The 13,073-nt window shown below is 40.5% G+C and overlaps 1 protein-coding gene across 4 annotated transcripts in view; it reads right to left on the bottom strand.

Annotated features, from left to right (window-relative positions):
* Positions 1–48: 48 nt before the first annotated feature.
* Positions 49–13,073, bottom strand: part of LOC148178698 (uncharacterized) — a 44,039-nt gene continuing 31,014 nt past the window's right edge. The window contains exons 7-19 of one of the 4 annotated variants that reach the window (XM_088031449.1): positions 9,828–10,028; positions 9,305–9,503; positions 7,867–8,075; positions 6,877–7,210; positions 6,159–6,820; positions 5,392–6,114; positions 4,924–5,343; positions 4,643–4,876; positions 3,587–4,030; positions 2,862–3,523; positions 1,366–2,802; positions 1,228–1,316; positions 49–1,177 (exon numbers count right to left, since the gene is read on the bottom strand). In XM_088031449.1, coding sequence (XP_087887575.1) covers positions 886–1,177; positions 1,228–1,316; positions 1,366–2,802; positions 2,862–3,523; positions 3,587–4,030; positions 4,643–4,876; positions 4,924–5,343; positions 5,392–6,114; positions 6,159–6,820; positions 6,877–7,210; positions 7,867–8,075; positions 9,305–9,503; positions 9,828–10,028 — 5,906 coding nt within the window. In that variant the 3' untranslated portion in view covers positions 49–885. Of the gene's footprint in view, positions 1,178–1,227; positions 1,317–1,365; positions 2,803–2,861; positions 4,031–4,642; positions 4,877–4,923; positions 5,344–5,391; positions 6,115–6,158; positions 6,821–6,876; positions 7,211–7,866; positions 8,076–9,304; positions 9,504–9,827; positions 10,029–13,073 lie in introns of all 4 variants that reach the window. The other 3 variants (XM_088031447.1, XM_088031448.1, XM_088031450.1) reach the window with 3 other exon arrangements.

The following is a 13,073-nucleotide window of genomic DNA, read 5'->3' as shown; positions in this document are numbered from 1 at the left end:
TGGGGTTTTATTGTCGTGGTGGAGAATGAAATTCAAAAGTAAGAAAAACAAGCACTTTATTAAAATTTCGATGAGTACAGCAAATAAACAACATAGAAAATATATACTTTTAAATGCATGGCCTAATGAAAGACTTTCTTAAAAGTTATCTGAATAAGTCACAAAGAAAATTAGTTAGAGAGTAGTGCGCAATTCTACATCATATAATTGCTCGTTTGTGCCAAAAAGACTTCTTGCTCCCTTCAGTATATTGCTGTAGAAGTTACAGTGTAGTAGGTCTATCACAGTGGTATCAACGAATAACGATACCCGTATGACAATAACACGTGGGAGTACAAACGGGGACTGGACATGAACAGTGCAAATACACGAACGAACAAAGAACGGCTAAAATTTAAATAGTAGAAAATCAGTCTCATGTACAAGCCCTTCTATGTGTTCCTCTTGAACCAGTTTAGCTTGAATTTGTGTTTTAATCCCACGGGGAATGTTTGAATGTCATGGACGACATATTTACAGTAATAATGTTAACCCGACACTCATCGATAAATTAAAGAATTTCCTTCAATTGATCGACAAATGTCTGTTTAGCCCACAATCGAATCTCTTCGGGGGCGAGGAATCAAAACAATGTGCAACATTTAACAACAACGCGATTGAGCATTAAAATCAATATTATATCCATTAAATTCGGTAAGTAAATGCTTACATTTGAACAAGCATCGCGAGTTCTCCACTTTTTTAAAATATTGCGTTAAAAATTACAGTTATGATTGTTCGATGTTTAGAATATATTATTAAGTTATTCGTTTTTCTTTTCGTTATTTACCTATCAGTACAATTTATTTAAAAATTATTTTATTACGATTATTGAAAACACTTATTTTAATCGGAATGACCGTTTCCCGTTATCACGATTCTATTCCAAGCTTGTTCTTCTTGTGGAAGTAAAAGTTCACCGCGTTTATACTTTGCTCGTTTCGATTTGGTTTTCTGAGAACAGGGCAATTTCCCGATGCTGTTGCTTTTTCTGATTTCTATTTTTGGACCTTTCGTTTGCTGCAGCAACGGGGATGTCGCACGAGGAGAGCCTTCTTCTTCGCCGCTATCCAAACTATCTGAAGGACTCACTGTGCGATCTCTCCTCTTAAGACTCAACTCCAATCGTCTTAAAAATCTGTAAAATAGTATAAACGTGCTAACAGTAAATTTACCAGATTTTATTACCGTATTTGATGACTTATTGCTCTCAACCGGCTGACTTTATGGTGCTTCGTTGCGTCCGCGGGCTTGGGCAACATGGCTGTGTTAACGTCCTGAAATTCATCTTTTTGATTCTTCAAAAAAACCTATTTTTGTACTTACGTCATAATCTCCTTCGTGCATCTTCTGCTGGCACTTTTCGTCCAACCAATCAATAGGTGATGACCACCTGATGGTGTCTGGACTTGGGCTTGACGAAGACAGCTTAATCTCACGATTTGAATTGATACTATCAGAACTAGAACTCGAACTAACTACTTGCGATCGCGTCACCCTTCGTTTGGGGCTCAGTTTCCTCGGCGGGGGTACCTTATAAAAACTGTCTTTACATGGAACATCAAGGTGATTGTGTAACGATAAAGGATTGACTGGTTTAGTAGGACTCGGCGTTTTGCAGTTTCTCAACATTTTCTTCTCTCTTTTTCTGCTGGTTTTCTTCTGCGTGGTCGACATCACGTTGACTTTGTCGGTACTCGGAAAGTCGTATAAACCATCGGAATCTGTGAAAGGTAACAAATCTTTGTTCCTTCCGTAGAATTGAGAAGAGAATCTTGCGATTCCGCTACGGTCACTCAAAGGACTCTCACTACGAGAGCTCATGGGACTTAGGAGTTTTTCACAACCAGAAGAGTCGCACTGGACGACGATGGAAGGTAGTTGGAGGGTTTTTTTAGCACTTGGGGGAAAAAGCCGCTCCATATTGTCTTCCAAAGTTTTTCCCAGACGTGGAACTGGAGGAACTATCGGAAGGTCTAGTAATGTCTTCGTTTCGCCTTCAACTCCCATGAATACTTCGAGTTCTTTGGCGCTTTTCAGATCGCCCTCTTCAATTTTTTCGTCAATGTGGTCGGTTCCTATACCTTCATCGTTAGACTCTAGAAGAGGGTCATCTGATAAGGTTTCTGAATCCGACCTCCCTCTTCTTTGTTCCTGCGTACTATTTTTAATTTCATTTTTCTCATTCGCGTTGGAAGTTGTTTTCAATACCGGCGACGGTCTTCGATGCGTTGTTCCCGACCCAGGTGGTCCTTGATCCTCCATTTCGGAAGGACATAACGGGTTACTAGAACCACATCTTGACGGCCCAGGGCTCGCCATCGAACTATATCCTGAAGAGCTCAGATTAGACTCGGAAGCGTTGTGATCTCCACGAGCACCCATGGGAAAGGGACTGAGGTACGTCATGCCTCCTGAGGCTCCCCCCAGGTGCCCGGCAGCTTTATTTGCGGGTGATATGGATTCCGCATCGGAATCAGCCTCGCTCATATTACACGTGATGGTTATCATGGGTGGAGCGCACGGAAGGTCAAGGGAGTTGGGCTTATCGAAATCTTTGTAAAGTTTGCGGGTTTGTTTGGGAGGCGGAAATTGAAAAGAAGGTTCTTGGAGGCGGGATTTGTGCGGAGGGGGAGAACCAGGAAAGAGGAGAGATGGAATTTTTGAGTGGGTTGGAGAAGGAGTTTGTATGGTTAGCATGGGAATCACGAGGGGTTGAGGTACGGTGGATTCGGAAGGTTGGCCCAGGGGTGGTGGGCGATGCTGAAACAGAAATAGGTTTCTACAATTACACAAAAACACAATTTCCGACAGAATTTTACTTTGATTCTTGCTCCCGCGTTTTGCTGCTGCATGGCGGCGGCTTCCTCGAGAATGAACCCGTCTTCTGCTTGTGGGTCAATGGCGATGTCCTGCGTGCATGGCATCTCATCATCGTCACTAATGGAAATATTAGGAAGCTCCACCGAGATCCTGTCATCACTCATTTCAGCATCGTCGGTGACGGAAGAAACAGTGCTCCGTCGCATAATTGGCGTAAGCGCTGGCGACGGCATCGGCGAGGGTAACGGCGTAGGCATCTCCCTAATGGGTGAAAGGCACTTGTTGATTGTGCTCGGTATTTCTAAAAGTATAGTAGGCGGATGCAAGAAGTTGCTTCCACCACTCGACGATTTGTGTGCGCTCAGCGGATCTAGAACCGGGACTTCGATGGTGCTTTGACGATGCAACACCGGACTCTCGGGGGGGCCGCTCGAGAACGACACTGGGGTATGAATCGAGGATGTGGATGACTCGTCATCTCCCGCGATATCGTCTTGTGGTGACGACGCGGTGGGTGTGGTCGAAGGTGATACTTTGAGGGATGGCGGTAGATTCGCGCCCGCCGAACTCGAGGAGAAGTTGCGGAACATCGCCAAGATGGAGTCGGCGCTCGCGGGCTTCTGCTTGTTGACCATTCGAGAATTGTTTTTTCTAAGCAAATCTGAAATACTTGAACTCAAAGCACTCGGTATCGCGAGGTCGGAGCTAGTGAACGAGTCGCTACCTTGATTGCTCGAGGTGCTGTTCGGCGATCGAGCGTCCACGTTCGGAGAAGGTGGAGTGCTCGATGGACGCGCGAACACGCAGCCTAAGCGACCGCTTTGCATAATCCCCAGCTCCATCTCGGAGCCGGAGCTCATCTCGGCAGATACTTTGTTCAACAATCGCGCGAACGTCACTTTCTTTTCGAGTTTCGGGTCCGTGAGCGTCGTCTGGAGGCTATCACCGCTCTCGCTGAACTTTGTTTCTTTTATGTTACAGTCGAGCTTTTGATCAGCATTCTCTTTGAATTTTCGTTCGCTCATCTGCATGAGCTCACCGAGGCTCACTTTGCGAGAGAGTTGCTTATTGCCGGGAGATATCAGTTGTTGTAAAATCTGTTTTTTCTCAGCGGCGTTTTTCTTTGTTGGAGTTGAGTTGTTGCGCTTTTTCTTTGGTGATGGAGTACCTGTGGAGATCATATGGAACACTTCAGTTGTGAAAGATTGTGAAAGTGGACGTCACACAAGCCACATACTATTGTAGGATTACCGAAAGCAATTGCCACTTGAATTTTATGATAAGACACAAAATGAGACTCGCGGCCCGTGAAATTTGTCTTGTCTAAAATAAAGTATAGCGGTAGATCAGGTTATGAGGAAAATGTAAAACTGTAGTAAATGAAAGATGTATGTTGTGTAAAATAATAATACATAACTAAAAAGGATTCGTTTCAATGATGACCTACTCGTTTTCTACGCTTTCTAGTCCTTTGGTCACGGGACAAATCTCACAAAGCCCTTTAGCGCGACAATACGGATGCTATCTTAGCACTGCTTCGACGCCTTTAAATATGCTCTCTGCATATGCACAATGGTAGCCTTTGTGGTGTATATACAATAGCTGTCGTCAGTGCGACGAATGTAACGACTTGTACTGTGCAACCTACCAGCCACACGCAAGGTAGTGAGGATAAAGGGTCATTCTGGTCTACGACAACAGACAATAAATAGAAAAAACAGATAGTGAGAGTATAGAGTATAGGTGTGTCGACATTAACAGCTCAGGCACCAGGCCTTACGTCTCGGGGGAGGTTTTAGCAAATCGTCCAAACTAAATGTTCGGGCAGTGGCAGGCACGTAGCCGCTGGCGTGTGGACTGGTGAGGCTGAGGATGGATGGCTTGCGGATACCCAAGCGGCCAAAGAGAGAGCGAGGTGCTGCCGGACCTCCTGGACTCGGTGTCACAGTCACTGAACCGCCTCCGGACGCTACTGCCAGTTGCTCACGAACGGAAGAACTCCGTAGGGAAGAGACTGAAAACGAATTCGGTAACTTTCGCGTCATTTTGGAAAAATCTTACTTGTACTCCTATTGCGATCATTCTCTTCATTCAGCAGCTTTTCGATTTTCTCTGGGAAGTGCCTCTTGGCGCACCATACTAATCCGATCACGGCCATCACCACGAAGACAGTCATTAGCCCTAACCAAAAAGGTTCATGGAACATTCTCTCGCTGAGCGGCTTATAAGGGATATGCTGCATTTTCTTTTCGCATTTAGGACCCTCCCACCACGCGTGGCAGCGACACACGAAACCGTCTCCTCGCTCGATGCAAACACCACGACTTTCGCAAGGATTTCCTTCACAGGGCTTCTTCTTTTGCTCACAAGTTGGGCCTACATAGCCGGTCTTGCAATGACACTTATAGCTTGAATTTGTAAGTTCGCAAGTTCCAAACATGCACGGTTGAAGCTCGCACTTGGTGATAGCGCAAAAAAGACCTAGAAGGAGAAAACTTGGAACTGCGCTGTTGTAAAAATTGCAATTACCTGTGAAGTGCCCTGTACACTGACAGAAATTCCGAGTATTTTTCGTGACACATTTTCCTCCATTTTGGCACGGATTTGGAGCGCACGCTTCTACTTCTGCATCTTTTTGTCTCAATAACTTTCCCTTAAAGTGTGGATCGTCTTGCACCCTCAAACTCCCATTCAACGAGATTCCCACTATTCCGCTCTTTTGGCGTAAATGCAGTGTGTTTAGAAATGAGGTAATCGATATTGGAGTGACAGGAATGACTGCTTCTTCATTGCTGGCATCGTAGCACATCCTCCAAGCTGTTCCGTTAGTGTCGTAATAATTATCGTAAACTTCGACGATTCCGTTTCCATCCGGACATTCCGTATCAGTGAACTTGACGTGGAAGAGCTCCAACGAAATTATGCATCCCAGAGGTGCGATAAAATGCTGGAGAAAATTAACGTTAAATGGAGGATTATCGGGATAATTCAAGTGAAGGAGGGAACCGGACGAATTGTGTTTGAGATTGATGATTCGTTCTTCGGATGCTGAAGTGATGATTTTGTATATGGCGCGAAATCCCTTGCCGGAAGGCCTATCTCCGGTACGAAGGCTGATTCTCAGTTTTTCTTCGGCGGAAATGAATGAACCTTCGGTGAGGAGAGTTTCAGTTTCAAAGGGGCGGAATACAGGGGTTTCTTTTCCGACTCGGAGTTCTAGGATTATGTTGTCTGGAACCTTCACCGAAGCATCTGCAGGAGAAAATTAGTATGGTTTATTTGCCTATTTAAATTACCTTGGAGATACGTCTTCTCCACGTTGTAATCTTGGAATTCCAACCATACTCTTTTTCCTACAGGCGCTAATATGGTAATAGTACAATCTAACCTTCCCAGGATAAAATCGGGATAATTCGGGCTCTTCAACACTCCTTCTTTTGCTGTCAGAGTTTGCAGAGGACATGCCGACACGTCCACCGCGTGCCAGTTTAGGGAAAACCCGCTTCCAGAAATGGAATAATCCGAATGAAACCTTAGCTTAATTTCATTGGTTTCTGACACGAAGTTAAAACGATGCATTTCCGTGTCGTGAACGCCACAGAACTTCACGGCGTCGTTTCTTTGCGCTCCACTGCTCAACTCCACAAAGTCATAAAGGCACTCGAGTTGAGCTTCAATATCGATTTTATGGAACTTTACAACAAGACGTGTTCTATCTGGTCCTACGATTCTGACCGAGAAGTCCAGATGGTTGTAGTAGTTTTCGGGATAATGAGGAGTGGTAAGGGTGCCTTCGGTTCCGTTAACAGTTTTGTTAAAATTGACGCCGACTGCGAAGAGGTAACTGCTGGATTTCTTGCATACGTATCCGCCGTGGCTGTTGCAGCGATGGGAGCGCCAGTAAAGGCCGCTTGGCAGCATGGGTGTTGGAGAAGGCGTCCATTGCACACTGAGGCATCTAGAAAATAGTCGGAAAATATAAGATCACGATTTGACTAAAAAGTCTTTTGTTACCTTGGACCTTCTGCTCTCCTTGTTGTTTCATTATCTGGTTTTTGTCCTGGTAACCACCCCATGTAATCCATGGGGTTTTCGTCAATCCATTTGTAGTCCGAATTGGGTTCTGACCTCCCTCCCAACCAGTAAAGAGCACTAGTGCGATAATCCACAGACTTCCTTATGTTCGTTGTGATGAAACGTTCTTCTTCAGGACTTATAACAGAAGCTAGTTGACTCTTTTTGCCTTTGCAGATTTCTTGAGCTGTTGACCACGTCACTTCAGGGTAGCTCACGAAGAGGTAACAAGAGTTGTTAAACATGTGAAGGCGGTCATCTGAGCAGTGAGATGCTTGCAAAAGAACGAGTAATGTCAATATGGTGGTAATCGCTTGAAAGCAGTTCAAGATTTCAGCTCACGCACGATTATAACATTCGGGGTTTTGCTCCAAAAATGCACGATCTGAGCATAAAAATGATTGGGCGAAAGGGTAGAAGATGGAGATTTAAAGCGGAAGACAAACTGACGTCATATATTGAGATAATCCGATTTATTTCCGAGTTTAAGCCAAGTAGCCACTTTTAAGGCGACGAGATAATTTCGTGGGATGAATCGCACGTTATGAGAGGAATTAAGAATTCACAACTCCGGCCCAGACCCAACTCATTAAACGAAAGTGTAGCAGCGAAGAATATAAAATGTCGGAAGTAGATGTAATTTCATAGCGCGAAATCGTCGGTTTGGATAGTCCCATCAGCAAATGGGAGTCTTACCATATCAAGTAATAAGACTGTATAATTCCCGTTTAATCGACTCACTTGTGTTTAGTTATTAAGAATACTTTAGATAATTATCAGCTTAATTTCGTTGAGACTGGGTCTAGAACTTTTTTCTAGATTTCTATTAGTTTGATGGTTTGTATTCCAGTGAAGTAGAATTCCCTAATGTAATGTAACACGAAAAAGCCACCACCTCGAATCCCTGGTATTTGTTATAAAAATGCTTACTGCTTTCCATTGAGACGCGCGCCTTGTATCCTCCGAAATGATGAGAGTAATCTGAGCTGAATTTTAATTTGAGTCTGGACCTGTTACTGACATATCGAAGAAGTTTCAGCTTTGAACTCCAGTCGCCACAAAGACGCCTCGCTGAGCTGGAGTTTATAGACGAACTAGAGTTGTTACTTTCCAAAATCTCCAAATAGTCATAGCTGCAACTGTAAATCAAAATCAGAATTGATCGATCGCTCAATTTGCATGAAAGTATTTTGGACAATAAGGTCCGTGTTTTTAATCGAGGGATAAAAGCAAGCACAAATGGACATTGGAGGCACACAATGGCCGTAAGACATAAATCACTTTTAAATGTTGCCATAGCAAGTTTGATGAATTTCTTTTTAAATTAAAACTCAACGAAAATTGGTATTGGTCATATATCTTCCCCGCTGACAAAACCAGAACCATTTTTTTGGGCACTCTCAAAGGGATCCGATGTTTACTTTGTGATAAATTGTGGTGCGTGCAATGACGGGGATTTTGTGGGAATCACCAATTTTTCTTGCTTTGGAAAGAAATTATGGCATTATCTCGTGAGATTTTTCTAACAAGGTAAACACACTTCTCGTTTGTTATTAGTTCCCAAAGATAGATTGTTTTAATGGAAACTGAAAGCTTGAGACCTTTGATAAACTCAAGTTTATTCTGTTTATTATAGATGGATTATTGGGAGCGAGGCAGCTTTATCGTAAATTGATTTTCAGCACCCTAATGATTTTTTACACGAGCGGGGTTGAATTGACGTTTTTTTATAAAGAAAAAGACAAATTGTTCCTAAAGGTATTTAAGATTTCATTCGCGTTCCACAAGTAGGTCACATCTAGAGTTTTACAGAACAGATTAATAAAAAATACAGACTGTAATGTTTTTTGACAACATTTTCTCTTTTATCTTATCATATATTTAAAATGTTTCTTATGTGTCTGATTTCCATATGACGTAACGTATTTTTATGAGTAGATATAAAGTTGGGTCAATGGAAAGGAAACGAGGAAAACAAGGAATATTGCTGTTTCCATTTACATACACATGTATTTTTATTAAGATAACCATTTTCTCTTATTACATGAAATATTACTTTTGTCATAACTCTGTAAAAATTTTGTTTAAAATGTGAAATAAATTTCCCCTTCGCAACTCAACCGTTTTATTATTTTCTTTATTTTAAATAGAAGAGAAACGGAATGCTTGCTAAAAATGTTTCTTTTAAAGAATGCTAGCGTCCTCAACATTTTCAAGCCAAAGAATCTGTACAAATTCTAGTCCTCATTACTTAATATTTCCTTCTAAAATCCTTTCTTTCAAGGAGGCGTCTAAAAGAGCTATCCTCTTAAAGGTCCTCAATTTATTAACAATACTCTCTGTTCTTCAAAGGAAACGAAACACTTACGAAGGTTCATTTTCAAGGACCAACTCTTCAAAATCAAGCACCAGTCGATAACCAGGAGGCGCCGCGATTTCTGTTTCACAGTCGGTGTTGTCTGGATAGTGCCGTGGAAATCCTGGACTGTTCACTATTGCTCTGGGTTGTTGTCTTGACAGTTCCACGGATCTGTTACAGTCTGGCGGCCAGTTGTCGTCCAGGGATTCTGGAAATTGTCCCTTTTTAAGACCAGATTGAATGATTTAAACAAGGTTCGACCCGTGGAGGAAAACGCATCGAAAATTCATGACGGGAAATGTATTCGGGCAGAGATGAGCCTCGGAATTTATGGAATCCATAAATATTTTTTATTTACGTGTAACTCAACATATTCTGGACGAATTCTAATGTTAAAAAGCAAAACGACAGTGTTGAACGCTATCCATTTTTATTTATAAAATGAAAATTTATTCATGAATATTCAGCGCGGAGAAAATCCCGAAAGATCCTTTCAGAGCGCCTTTTTTATTTATAAACTAAAAATACCCACCGTCCGTCTGAAGTCGCTCGCAAATAAAATAATTAGGTGTCGAACAATCCCTGTCGTTCCACATAAAAGCTGAGGCCAAACTGGCCGACGTCGAAGGGAGCGAGTAAATCCTTCTAACTTCGACGCAATCCTGCTCGCTAAGACCGTCATCGTTCGGTTGCCGATTGTAATGGCTATGCTGAGGCCAGCCAAGAAACCAGTCTGAAACAGAATACGGTAAAAACATAGTAAAAATCACATCCTAAATCAGATAAAGCTCGCCATCATCAATCGGATATTTTAGGAGCTTTTAGCCAAAGCCGCTTTCGCGCAAAGAATCGTTCAAGGATTTAGTTAAAAATAATGAAATGTAAAACCGGGAGAGAGTGCAACCTTGGCCTGTAACTTTTTCAGCTGGCACAGTTTAATATTAAAAAAAACGATGCACGAATCAGAACTACTAGTTCTGCTGGATAAACATTGAATTAGAACGGCGGAATTAGGATAATTAAAAGGATTTTCGCCGCTACTATAAATTTTCCGAGGAACAGCAAAATTTTCATACTGATTTTACGGTTCGGATCTTCTGTTAAAGAGAGAGTTTATAAAGTGTTTTTTTAAAATGTAATATAAGATACAGAATACAGATACTTCATGGAAATAAGAAAAGAATGACGCAGATGTTCGGGAAAAAGATATTGCAATAAATGGTAGAAGGTGTTGGGGTGGAAGAGCAGTGCTGAATATAAAGAAAATCGATTCTTTGTATTTTTGGATTGCTTTAGATTTGCGAGAAGAACTGTATCGTTTCATGTTTGGATTTCTATTATTGTACATACGTAGGTTATGCAGGGAAGTAATTGCAGGAAGACGTGAATAATATTATCTGATTAGTCTATTTTGGGAGGTTTATTTCTTATTATGTCGTACAATTTTACGAGAATTGCTTTTTCTACAATTTAATAAAAAATAATCAATAAAATTGTTTCTAATCGAGTTATTACACAAATTGTGAATGTATGTATGCAGTTCGTGTTCGAACATGTTTAATAAATAATAACAATAATTTCGGTTTTATGTTTCTTTTGATCTTCAAGTCGAAAATAACGACCTATGTATGCTACTTTATAATAAAATAAAAGTAATTGGTATAACTTAACACACACTTCGTTATTTTAATTTAATTATTAATTTTCATCAATTACGAGTGTATTTTCCGGTCGGTATGTAAAATTTACAGCTTGGATTTAGTTGTCAAGACGGTAAATCTCTTTAAAGAGCCATAGGGCGGTAAGTAATAGTTGCAAAAAGTTGATACTATTACAATGTTTCTTTAACTTTGGGGACAGAAGAGTTCCGCAAATTTATTACCGTATCAAATTCTTCAACTTTATTACCATGATTTATAGTTCTAATCGTGCAAAAAACGTAATAAGCACCATTGGCGTTATCAAGTTTCAGGCAATTAAGGATCTTGAAATCTGGGTCCCCAAATTATGTCCTCAACTTGGACAACAAGCATACTACCCTAAATGCCAACTATGTATTAGAAGTATTTATGTAGAAAATTTCAATGTCTAAATTTTTTTAAGAGCATTTTTGAAATATTTAATTTAATTGTTGTTAGCAATTTTTTTATTAATAATAGACATAGAGATTAAGTATATTTAGTTCAATTTAGGTAATTTTTAATACAAAATCAGGCAACAACCCTAAGCAGCCTTTGGCGTATGTAAGATTAAATAAACTTAAAACTTAAATAAACTTTAAATAGATCAAAAGGGAGTTCACTTACTTGCTCTGCATTAAATGAAAGTGGGTTTAGTATGGTTTTAAATGTATTTATTGATTTATTTGTTCGCTTTTGAGGGAAATAACTTGAATGACGATATTATGCATGTACGAAGTAAATATCGCAAAAGCCAAAGAAAAGGGAAATCAATATTGTGGGGGAAACAGCTTTGAATTGTATAACTAAACACTCTCAATAATTAAAAAAAAATAAAAACGATTTTTTTCAAGAAAATTAATTGGATTTTCGTAATAATAGCTGTATTGCCCAAAATCAGAAACACGTGCATTTTGGCTTGGCTTCCGCTCAAATAATGCATTCTGTCAGAGATTGGGTGCATCGGTTTGCTCATTTTTAGAATTCTACAATCAGTGTCTAGCGTTTCAGTAACGTTATGTAAAAATAGTGTTGATATAGAACTTCATCAATTTCAATTTTGTGATTAAAATTTTATTACAAATTTTGCGATGATGAAATATTTAAACTAGTTGGTCATTGCTACAACAATAACAATCTTTCAGATGAGATGCAATTAATATTTTTTGTCTAATAAAGCGCTGCAACTGGCGCATCGACGTGGTCTGTTTTCTTAATTAATGGAAATTAGTACAGAATGGCAGAGCGAAGCCGAGCTGTAAATCGTCACTGCCCTAAAATCAACAAAATGAACCAAATTAAAAAAATTCCAAACATTTTTTATTTCATGACTAAGCTCATATGAGTTATTTTCCGAAAAACAGAGACACCCACGGTCCCGTTTACTATATCGCGCCTCTCTTAGTCAGTGGAAGAAAATGCAAGTTTTTTCCGGATCTTGCCAAAAATTGTACGCACTGTTAATATGTCAACGCAATTACTTACGGAAGTCTCGCTTACGTCATGTTAACAATTACACCACATAAACACGATGATTTATTTGATGTAACAGTCGTATAATGTCTCCTTATGAGAGTTGAGCTGGACTGAGGCCTAAATGAGATAAATGAAAATAAAAATTTAAAGTTCTTTCTTCTGAAAATGGTAGCGTTGGGGTTGAAAGATCTGGAAGCATGCATTTTTGGTTAGAGGTACTATTTTGGAGGGCTGTACACCTTGCCACGTTTATGAAATCGCTCGCGCCTCCCACTAACAACGATGTCTTATTTGGGCGACGCCATGCGACTGCGTCGCTGTACGACGCGAGCCATACATGGACGGTACGAGTTATTTTGGGAACCGTCTTGAACCAGCGGCGTCGAATGGGGGTTTCTGCTTGATGCAGGATTTTTCTGACAAAAATGACCAATTTAGGAAGAGAGTGATTATTAGGGTTTGCAACGATGTAACTTTGTGTTTATTTGGTTTTTGGTTTTTAAGAGTCTTGGGGTGGTTGGTTTGTTATTGGAGTTATTAAGAGAGTAGTGAATAAGATTTTTTGTTGATAGAAATTGGAAATAAACATCTTTGGGCGCTTGAGATCGTTGGAACTAATATAG

This window comes from Gnatocerus cornutus, chromosome 2, assembly GCF_029298725.1.
Source record: "Gnatocerus cornutus isolate USDA-ARS CGAHR chromosome 2, icGnaCorn1.1, whole genome shotgun sequence".
NCBI classification, from domain to species: Eukaryota; Metazoa; Arthropoda; class Insecta; order Coleoptera; family Tenebrionidae; genus Gnatocerus; species Gnatocerus cornutus.
Note: the sequence above shows the minus strand (reverse complement) of the source record. Positions and strands in the feature narration are given on the sequence as shown.